Source organism: Suillus discolor (genome assembly GCF_016758755.1).
Source record: "Suillus discolor strain FC423 chromosome Unknown F5147scaffold_635, whole genome shotgun sequence".
NCBI lineage: Eukaryota > Fungi > Basidiomycota > Agaricomycetes > Boletales > Suillaceae > Suillus > Suillus discolor.
Window position 1 is genome coordinate 1 of NW_024541882.1, and position 10,904 is coordinate 10,904.

Sequence of the window (10,904 nt, forward strand, 5' to 3'; positions counted from 1 at the left end):
TTTCCGAGCCTCGGAGTAAAGCATCGGCAAGACAACGACACCAACAAATGCATGGCAAAGAGAGCAAGATATAGGATTTATATATGAAAGGTGTATGTCATGTATGCGGTAAGTGTAGAATCTATAACGGCAGCCTTGCTTGTACAGCATATAGGATGCAAGATATAGATTTTACATATGACAGGTATAGGGTAGACAACATGACAAGTATAGGGCGCTATAGACATCATGTAGGCAGTATAGTCTAATTTCACGCTTTGCATTGCAAACCACGAGAGAAGTTGATCATGAAGTAGCTTGTCATTGAACATACAGACTGATTTAAAGACAAGACTAGTGATGTTCTGGCCCAGCTTGGCCCAAAAGCCGCAGCTTTGGCCTGGCTTCAGACGGCTCTGGCCTGCAAAAAATCCAAGCTGGGCCAAAGTCGCAAATGATGGCTGGCTTTGGCCCGGCTCTGGCCTGAGCCACGGCTTGAGTATAGGGAATTTGCTATTCTGACAAAGTGAGCATGAGCAGGTCGTTGTGAAAACAGGATTCAACCACATGACTCACCTGCTGATGAATTGCGGCTAGTGCTGCCGTGGTCCGGTTCTGCAAAATCTTCGAACCCCGAACCGGACCACAGAGAACGGTTCTCTGTGGTCCGGTTCGGTTTTTTTCTGGTCCGAACTCGAACCGAACCCGAAAATTTTCAGTGGCAAGCGCGAAAAACAAAACATTGAAATACTAGTTTACACATCGAGTAGCTACTCTAATGATGACTCCATACCCCTCTGCCTCTGTAGCTGCTGAAGATGCTGACGTGGCCAGCGCTTCAGAAAAAATTGTGATGCTGGTGGCCGCAGGATTCTCCGAAAAGTGGAAAGCCCACATGATGAGAGCCGTATTGATGAAGACTGACCAATTCGTGAGGACACACTCTGACATTTTCAAGTAAGGCGTAAGAAATGGTCAAGAGATGAACGATACTACTCACCGACGGCCAAAGCCAAAAGTGAAAAACCGGAGATCAACCGGAGATTATCGCGCGCAACCTGCATCGTCAATCCAACGCTGAGGATTAAACCTGTGTGGTTCGGGGAAGACTTCAGGATTGTTTGCGATAGCCCTGAAGCACAAGTGTCAAACCCAAAGGTGAGAGGACGAAAATGATGGTAGTTCTTCCAAATGATGTCCTCAATCGCGTGATGCGCAAAGCCTGTAGTGCAAGGTGATCGTTCAACATCGCGTCATCACAACTCAAATAAAACGTACCTCCAAAAACTCTCATCGTATTGAAAGATTGGGTCGCGTCCAGCGGGGTGAGAGACAACGGGCGAGAGACAGAGGGTGAGAGACAGTGGGCGAGTGAGACATGGCAAGCGAGCCAGCAAAAGCCAGCCAGCAAGAACAGCAAGTGAGTGAGAGGGGATGCAGTGAGGTGGCGGGCATCAACATAGGCGCAGGTGGCGTGGCGTGTGATGGGTTGTGCGCTGGTAGCGATGGGTGCTGGCCCTTGAGGGAGCCATCAGCATTCAGAGCACAAATACGCACCTCTGCAGCATAGCGCAAGACACAATCCCTCCAAAATCCACCTTGACCGCGCCTAACATATCCACCTCCAGTAAAAGGTAGTCTTGCGCAGTGTTGTAGCCGGTCCTCAATGAATAGAACTTCCTGTTATAGAGGTGAGCAGGTGAGAGACTTGAGAGTTTAATTAGTTAGTGCTTACCGGTATACCTTCGAAAAGGCTAAATGTAGCTTGATTAATCAACAATGTGAATCCCAAAGACAACAGTCTGACGTCGAGGCAGGTGTTGTCGAAGTCGAAGTCGATAAGGGTTCGGAATGGTTCGGGAAGGCCGAACCAGAACTGGACCGTTTGGGAAGATCTAGAACCGAGAACCGTTTTCCGGTCCGGTTCTGGCTGGCGCAAGAACCATGGACCGAACCGCGGAGAACCGGACCAAAAGTCCGGTTCGAACCATGGTTCTGGACCGGACCGCGGCAGCACTAATTGCGGCAGTCAAGAGCGGCGGTGGAATGTCAGCGGCTTCTTTGTGACATGTGCCATCCAAGGCTTTGATTGCGAGTTGAACATGCTGACGTGCGAGTTGTAAAGATTAGCGATGTAGATGACTCAGCATGGCTGCAATGCTTATGACTGGCGGGACAGTGTTGAGAATAACAAGCCGAGCTCACCCTTAGTCGATAAGCCGAAGGTAGCGGAACTTCGGAGTGTCTGAGATCGTCGGAGAGTAAAGAGAATATATAGGACTTAGGAGATATCCAGAAATTAATTCGTTCTATTCTCTCCTATTGGCGTCTATCTATCAGCCTCTGAATCTAAAACTATAACATCAACTATAAGTCTTATAGCCTGTGAAACGATAGGTTACGAGCCCTGCCGTACGCAAATAAAAACATTATCAAAACACTACAGAATCTAATCGAAACAAACCCCTGATATGCTGGACCAAACTACTGGTTCCTCTCTATCGTCGTTGTACCGTATCAAACACTTGAATGACGAGAACTGGTTGGGCTGGAAGCGTCGCGTCAAAGCCATCCTCTTCGAAAAAGGAATCGAAGGATATGTCGAGGGTACTGTCCCTAAGCCTGCGCGAGGTCTGTTGCCTGCGTCGGCACAAAAGGAAGCTGATATAACAAAATGGGAAATCAATGACCGCAAGGCACAGACTGTGATAGAGCTGTCGGTTGCCGACGGCCAAATGATTCATCTGTCTGGAGCTAAAACGGCAAAAGAAATGTGGGATCAGCTAAAGCTCGTGAAAGAGTCGCGAGGCAAACAAGCGGTTACCACATGGAGGCGCAAGTTCTATAGAACTTTTGCCGACGATGACGAAGATATCCCAACACATGTCAAGCACATGAGGGAGATCCAGGAGACCCTGCATATGATGGGAAGTTTAGTAGCAGAAGACGACTTCTGCACAGTACTTATCTCATCTTTGCCCGAGTCTTGGGACACCTTCACGACGACATATCAAAACAGGATAGGTGACGCGACAGCGATTACTTCGCATGAGTTAATCTCCTTAATAATGGAGGAGAATGCGCGAAGGAAGGAAAAGCTCAATGGTAAAGGAAAAGGAAAAGAGAGTGCGCTCACTATGAAGGAAAAGAATCCGAAAAAGAAGAGAGAAAGGAAGGAAATGAAGAGATGCGGAGTATGCAAGAAGTCCGGTCACCTTGAAAAGGACTGCTGGTTCAAGGACAAGCAGACCAAATGCTCCAACTGCCATAAGAGTGGGCACACTATTGAAACGTGCTGGAGCAAGGGTGGCGGACAGGTGGGCGCAGGACCGTCAAAGCCTCCTTTTAAGCGTGCAAGGAAAGACAACGCGAATGTCGTCGAAGACATCGTTGAAGACATTGTCGAAGACACGCAATATTACGAGGAGGAGGATGTCGCTTTTGTTGGCGACGATATGGAAGAGGTCATCGATGAACAAAACGATGGACTTCAAACCGAGGCAAATTATAGCCAAGGTAAAGCAGCGAAGTTGATCACGTGCGATTGGCTTGCTGACTCAGGCACCACATCACACATCATGAAGATTAAATCCGCATTAACAGATTATGTTCCATTAAAATCCCATAAGGTTACAGGTATTAGTAACCAGTCTATTAAGGCTGAAGGGCGAGGAACGGTTGAACTCGTGAGCAGTGTAGGTAAACAAAAAATAAGGTGCAAATTAAAAAATGTATTGTATGTACCAACTGCAACAAATAACCTTGTGTCTATGACCCGTCTAGACAGAGAGGGAGGACATGCAATTATGGGAAATGGCGGGATAACTCTAAAAGCACGAGGAGGACACATAATAGCCAAAGGAGAGCTACAAAACGGGTTATATTTATTAAAAAATACCCGAGCGCAACTAAATAAAACAATAAAAAGTTATAACACTCGTGAAAATATACCCGCAGATTGGCTCACCTGGCACAAAAGATATGGCCATGTAGCCTATAGCGGCCTCAGACGCCTATATAGAGAAGGATTAGTAGAAGGAATGGAAGTATTAGACGATAACTCACCTATGCCACAGTGCGAAGCTTGTATCCAAGCAAAGCATGCGAGAAGTTCATTCCCACATGCAAAAGACGAACGTTCCAAATCACTCGGCGAATTAACACATAGTGATGTCTGGGGACCAGCGCGGGTACAATCTGTTGGTGGATCAAGATATTATATATCCTTCACCGACAACTGCTCCCGAAGGTGCAGCGTCGAATTTATGAAGAATAAAAATGAAGCGTCCACCAAAGTAAAACAGTATGCAATGTACCTAAAGAAGCGTTGGACAGACCAACCGAAAAGGTTCCGAGTTGACAATGGAACGGAATATATCAATAATGATCTAATAACATGGTGTAAAAATGAGGGGATAGAACTTCAGACGACAGCGCCTTACTCACCAGAGCAAAATGGCATGTCTGAAAGACAAAACAGAACGTTAGCAGAGCTCGCACGAGCAATGCTAATAGCAAAGGACTTACCGGAGTCTTTATGGGCGGAAGCGGTATCACATGCCGCATATATAAGAAATCACGCGCCTACGCGAGCGCTACAAGGCATGACACCAGAACAACTATGGAATGGTAAAAAACCGAATATAACTCACCTACAGGAGTTTGGTGCGCCAGTATATGTGCTCCAAGAGGGCACAAATCAATCGAAAATGAGCCCAAGATCTGTAAAACAAATCTTTGTTGGATTTGCGGATGGGCCAAGAGCAATTAAATATTATAATACACGGATGCACCAAATCCGCGTATCAAGGAACTATAAGTTCCTAAATAACATCGCGCAAGTACATGGTGTGCAGCGCGAGGGGGAGTTAGAAGGGAAAGATGCGCAGACATCACAAAATAGCGCTATATTACCTAAAGATGCCATAGAGGATCCTAAAGATCAAAATAAGCGTGAAGATCTGCAGGGAGAAGACAAAAACAACTCAACTCCAAAGAGGAAACGTCCCCTGACAGATTCAGATGAAATAGAACCACCTAGAAGAACAAAGAGACAGACGGTGAGACAGGATTATCGCCAATTAAATGACACAGAACCAGAATGGGCGTACCTTGCACATGAAAGACATGAGCTTGACGAAGAGCTCTATGAAGAGGAAGTAGTTCTAGCCACCTACATGGCAAACGGCAGCTTCGAACCACATGAGCCAAAGTCACTAAAGGACGTGCAAGTGTCAGATGAGTGGCCAAAGTGGGAAGAAGCGGTACGAACTGAACTCGCTCAATTAGAACAAATGGGTACATGGGAATTGGTTGACCCCCCAAAAGATCGCACCTTAGTAGGAAATAAATGGGTCCTAGTAAAGAAAACAAACAAAGAAGGGGAAATAATCAAATACAAGGCGCGGTTGGTAGCCAAAGGGTACTCACAGATACCGGGCATGGATTTCACAGATACTTTTTCACCAGTCGTGCGTCTAGAAACGATACGTTCAGTAATGTCCACAGCCGCATCCCTCGATTGGGAAGTACAGCAGATGGACGTAAAAGGAGCATACCTAAACGGCGTACTCAAAGAAGAAGTATACATGAAACAGCCTGAAGGCTATGATGACAGAACTGGCCGAGTATGCCGATTAAAGAAGACCCTTTATGGCCTTAAACAATCGGGTAGAGAATGGAACCTTGAACTAAATGGACGCCTAACAAAAATCGGATTCAGACGACTAAAGTCGGATCCATGCACTTGCATCAGAGAATCCAAAAAAGGGACGGAAATAATAACCGTCTGGGTTGACGACCTGTTGCTATTCGCAGACCATTTGAGTCTGATGGATCAATTAAAAGAGCAACTAAAGAGTATACTCGATATTACTGACCTTGGAGAACCGAAAAAGATTGTTGGGATCGAAATAATGCGAGATAGACTGAACAGGTCGATTAAACTCTCGCAAACAAAATATATTGAATCGATCCTGCAAAAACAAGGTCTAGAGTCGAGTAATTCAGTAGGTATGCCATTAGATCCAAAAATTATGCTCGAAAAAGAAGCAACAGACCAGGAAGGCAACCGGAGTAATACTTATGCGTCACTGATCGGATCGCTGATGTATTTGGCCGTAGCGACGCGTCCAGATATCGCATACGCTATTCAAAGACTTAGCTCGTTTACTGCAAACCCAGGATTAGCGCATTGGGTAGCAGCAAAACGTGTATTAAGATACTTAGCTGGAATGCGAGAACTTGGAATCAAGTACCAAGGGACCAGAAAACCTGATAAAGGGCAAATTCAAGTCGTCAGATGGTTGGATGCAGATTATGCGAACGATCCTAGAGACCAACTATCGATATCAGGATATGTATTCAAACTGGGAGGAGGAGCAATTACCTGGAGTTCCAAAAAGCAAAACACAGTATCCCTCTCATCGACAGAAGCGGAATACACTGCGATGGCACATGCAACACATGAGGCCGTATGGCTTCGGAACCTCTTTGAGGAATTAAACATACCTCAGGATGCTCCAACCGTTCTCCATGGCGATAACATGTCCACATTGGCAATTGCTAGAGACCCACAATATCATTCAAGGTCCAAGCACTTTGATGTAAAAGATCATTATATCAGGCAGAAAATACAAGATGGAGTAATCCACGAACAGTATTGCTGCACCGATGATATGGTGGCAGATGTTCTGACAAAGTCGTTACATAAGCTGAAGCACTGCAAATTTGTCAGCGACTTAGGCATGACTTCAGCTTGAGGGGGAGTGTTGAGAATAACAAGCCGAGCTCACCCTTAGTCGATAAGCCGAAGGTAGCGGAACTTTGGAGTGTCTGAGATCGTCGGAGAGTAAAGAGAATATATAGGACTTAGGAGATATCCAGAAATTAATTCGTTCTATTCTCTCCTATTGGCGTCTATCTATCAGCCTCTGAATCTAAAACTATAATGTCAACTATAAGTCTTATAGCCTGTGAAACGATACAGAGAAATGTATGAACCACAGCATTGTCTCCCAATGGGAAGAAGGCGGTCAGCGGGAGTGATGATGGTGGAGTCAGGTTGTGGGATATCGACACGGGCAAGCTCCACCACACCATTCCCAACACCGCAAACACCATGCGCAAACGCCCAGTGCACGTCAGCAACTGCTGACGTGGCTCAGACGAATGCGGATGACGAATGAGAGCAGGACTCAGGAGGGAAGAAGGCGAGGAGGAGAATGAGGGAGAGGAGATGGATGAGATGAGCAGGAAGGAAGACATCGAGTAATGTGCTCGAGTTCGAGTAGCATAGGGAGATATATTCAAGATTTTGACGAGCTTTTGATGCCTGAACATTGAACAAAGAGCTGCAATAGAATGTTAAGTCAAGATCAGGTGAACACATCACATGTTGGACGAATATCGAAGCCAGAGAATGTTGCGCGGGATGTCCGTGGAGTGGACCTGCAACTCAGTAAATAGTAAATAATGATTAGCGTGACATATATTAGACAGACATTGTTGTGTCATCAAAGTCGAGTCTTGAAGCGACCATTGTGCTCGACATCAGGAACCAATTTGTGCTCATTCTATTTTTACATAAACATTTCCAAAATACTCTCAAAGCCATGGCCTGAGCTGCCGGCTCCTGGCTTTTCAGAATCATGGGCCAGGCCAAAGCCCTGGTCAGGCCATGACTTTGGCCTGGCCTATATGGACCCAGCCTGGCCTGGCCCACGGCTTGAGGCCAGGCTGTGCACATCACTAGACAAGACATAGAAATGCAGACATGATACAATATGGCGCCCTACATATCATGCTAAATGTCCCAGACTGTTCAATGGAGGAAAAATCATGAAGTAGAAACCAAAGGATGGGGATAAAAAAGCGTGATGTGCCTCGAAAATTCAGTCCGAATGTAGTCCAGGGTATCAGTGTGTGTAGAGACAGTGGCTAGCTCGCTGTTGTCGTCGTCGATGACTGTACTGAAAATGCCGCCGCTTCCCACCCACTCCTTGATAAATTGGCCCTTGAGGGAAATGCTAGAATCCCAGAAGGACCATTTCCTGCCTGGGAAGTCGGGATAGGTAGCAATGAATGCATACCAGAACACTTCCCAGCCCCCAAGCCCATTCAGGTGTACTCGGATCCACAGATTTCACGAGCCATGATTGGATGTTGTCCAATAGTTCCGCCCAGTGGTCAGAATCCGTGTGGTCGAATGTTGGCAGAAGTGGAAGGAAAGGAAATGACACGTCGTTATCAGTTACAGAGTAAGATTGACTGAAAGTCGCAGACTACAGATACACACTGTCAGTCTTGTTGCAAGAGTTTGGTGCAGATACATACATTATTGAGGGATGAGGCTGCTGAGATGCTATCCTCATTACCGGTACCGTGAATGATTTGTATTCGTCTTTCAAAGACACAGACATTTCAATAGGCTATAGAACATCTGTCAGTAAAGGTAGCCATTATTCAAGAAAATCAGATCACATACAATATTCGAATGAGCGAGGTGACAAGGTACTGCACCTGAAAACCATACCAAGAGTGACAACGGCTGTAGAATGACATCTTTTGATTCAGCGAGTCGCATATCTGGATAGAAGATTGAGCTTGAGAATTGATGAGGTTGAAGAATTGACATGATGCCTCCAGGCCTCAGCACTGTTGATGGGACTTAAGCGCTCTCAAGCTGACCGTTTGGACTTGCCAAATTCGCCCAAGAAATCACGTGATCCAAAACAGTCACCTTCAGAATCGCAAGTCTATTATTATCGCACTCCAATCACTCGACAAAAGGTTCCATGTCTGCCGCACTGTGGTCTGTTGACGGTATAAGTAAGTTTTGTGCTCAACGTGAATAGCGTTTTACTGATGTTTAAATGCAGTCTTGCAGTTTTGCGGAGCATCTCAGGTTGTTTTGCAACGTGTGTCCGAAGCGTGATAATACTCTGCCGCACCATGCATTCCAAGCATGTACTGAAGCATGTTGCCACTGGCCTACATCAGCATCATGCCAGGGCCTGGACATCAATGGGCTTGAAGGCTCTTTCCCAGCAGCAACAATGAAGGCAGCGGTGCCATCATGAAGCAGAACATTTACCTTCACCTGCTGACGGTGACTCAGATTTTACTTCTAGCGCCATGGACGTCGACAATGCTGTCCATATCCTGGATACACATGGACCAGACCACAAAGTAGTACCAGTCGCTGATCTCTGGGATGCAATCTCAAGCAGTCCTTTCTACCAAGTCAACGAGACATGTGATTTGTACGAGGAGTTGCAGTCTGCCCTTGCTTTGGGGAGCAATTATTTTCCATGCTGCTCGCCCCAGCGAGTGAAGAGATCGGCTTTGATGATGAGATGGAATCAGACTTTGGGATTGAACTTTTAGGTGAGACACTGTTTCATTCCGTGCAGGAGGGCTTATTTACATCATTAGATGATTGTACATTGACCGCCTCGCATGATACAATCTTGAACTGTCCAGTTTCGCCTGACAATCCAAATATCCCTGGCCATCAAAAGCTGTATGTTTCAACATCTTTGTGCATTTCCACTGCTAACCTATCATTTAAGCACTATATTACCGCATTACTATTTAGTTCTCCAAGGCTGCCATTCTCTGAGGCGCAGAAAAGGCGGTTCTATCTTGGGGCAAAGGAACTTGGTGCCCATGATGTTCCCTCGCTATACGCATTGAATCGGCTCCAGGGAATCTGTTCAAAACGCTTGTCGGCAATCCAACGGAAAGATAACTGCACGTCGGGCAATATATTTTATCTCAATGATGTTGGAAAAGCCATCGCCAAGGTACGCAGTTACAACATGATCTCATTCTCTCAACACTGACATTGAATGTTCTCATTTAGGACTATGCAAAAACCCCCTCACACATTTTGTGATGCAGGATTACCCTGAAGATGGCGGCAAGGGAATGTCGCAGGTGTTCAATGGAGAGAAAATGCTGTTTGAACTCCCTTCGCCCCCTGCAGCAAAAGTTGATGGAGAGATTTACTTCGTGAATGAGCTCTTGCAGGATGCGTCGGGAGACTACTTTATACCTGAGCGCTTCTTTTTGCATTGTACTCGTCGACGAATGATGGTGCGGACAAGCAGCTACATGCACTTGGCCGCGCTGTACAACAAACAGAGGTGAGTCCGTTCTTGCATACTTTCACTTTACTGATAGACTTAGGATGGGTTTATTGTCAGTGACGAGCAGGAGATGATTCCAACATCTAACTTTCAAAGGTCTTTCAGGGAAATATCTGCCAATGACAACGAACTCGCTTGTGGGCTGATGGAGTCATCACACAAGTATGCGAAACTCATGCCGAATCCTTTGCGCATGAAATCCCAAGGACATATGGTGTATTCGGTCCCTCTCATAATCTTCATGGACAACGTATCCGGCAATATATCCAAGCAATGGAACAAGCACCATGCAGTGTACATGTGAACGTGAATCTACCTCGCGAAATGCTGAGAAAGAGTTTTGCATTTGATTCGTCACATGTCTCCTCACGCAGCCCCAATGGAGATGATGAGCACCATGCAAGAATCAATTAGGTACGTGATACTTATAATGTGCTATAGCGAAACATGATGCTGGTGATCATAGGAAAGCTGCGGAATCTGGAGTCTTCACTTGGGACTGCAAGCACAAAGAAGAAGTTATGCTGGAGCTATATGGTGTTTCTCAGTGGCGACAATCCCATGCAGGCCGAGGAATGTAGCCATGCAGGGCTGCATTGCAACTACTTCTGCAGGACGTGTGAAGTTGGCAGAACAAAAGAGTACAAAGAGTCAGATGAGGGCTACAAGAGTATCTTCGTGGTATGTAGCATATTCTTGTCCTGCTTGTCACCATGTTGACTGACTGTCCGAGTAGCCAGGAAAACTTCGCACTCCTGGGAATGGCAGAAGAGA

The 10,904-nt window shown here is 46.0% G+C and overlaps 3 protein-coding genes across 3 annotated transcripts; 1 reads left to right on the forward strand and 2 right to left on the reverse strand.

Annotated features, from left to right (window-relative positions):
- Positions 1-598: 598 nt before the first annotated feature.
- F5147DRAFT_739970 (uncharacterized protein) lies at positions 599-1,822 on the reverse strand (the record flags this gene model as incomplete). The annotated part of the gene is made up of 5 exons (XM_041439453.1): positions 1,715-1,822; positions 1,537-1,659; positions 1,258-1,475; positions 980-1,201; positions 599-923 (listed from the first exon to the last, which is right to left on the reverse strand). Coding segments are annotated over exons 2-5 (688 nt in total), but the record flags the coding sequence as incomplete, so codon positions are not given.
- Positions 1,823-7,816: 5,994 nt separating this feature from the next.
- F5147DRAFT_784668 (uncharacterized protein) lies at positions 7,817-8,614 on the reverse strand (the record flags this gene model as incomplete). Its single annotated transcript, XM_041442869.1, has 4 exons — positions 7,817-7,993; positions 8,070-8,247; positions 8,314-8,408; positions 8,465-8,614. The coding sequence occupies 4 exons, from the start codon at positions 8,612-8,614 to the stop codon at positions 7,817-7,819; spliced, it is 600 nt and encodes a 199-aa protein (XP_041284080.1).
- A 676-nt stretch (positions 8,615-9,290) lies between these two features.
- On the forward strand, positions 9,291-10,434 carry F5147DRAFT_784669 (uncharacterized protein; the record flags this gene model as incomplete). The annotated part of the gene is made up of 4 exons (XM_041442870.1): positions 9,291-9,366; positions 9,415-9,785; positions 9,883-10,127; positions 10,188-10,434. 4 exons carry the CDS (start codon positions 9,291-9,293, stop codon positions 10,432-10,434), a joined length of 939 nt encoding a protein of 312 aa, XP_041284081.1.
- Positions 10,435-10,904: the final 470 nt, after the last annotated feature.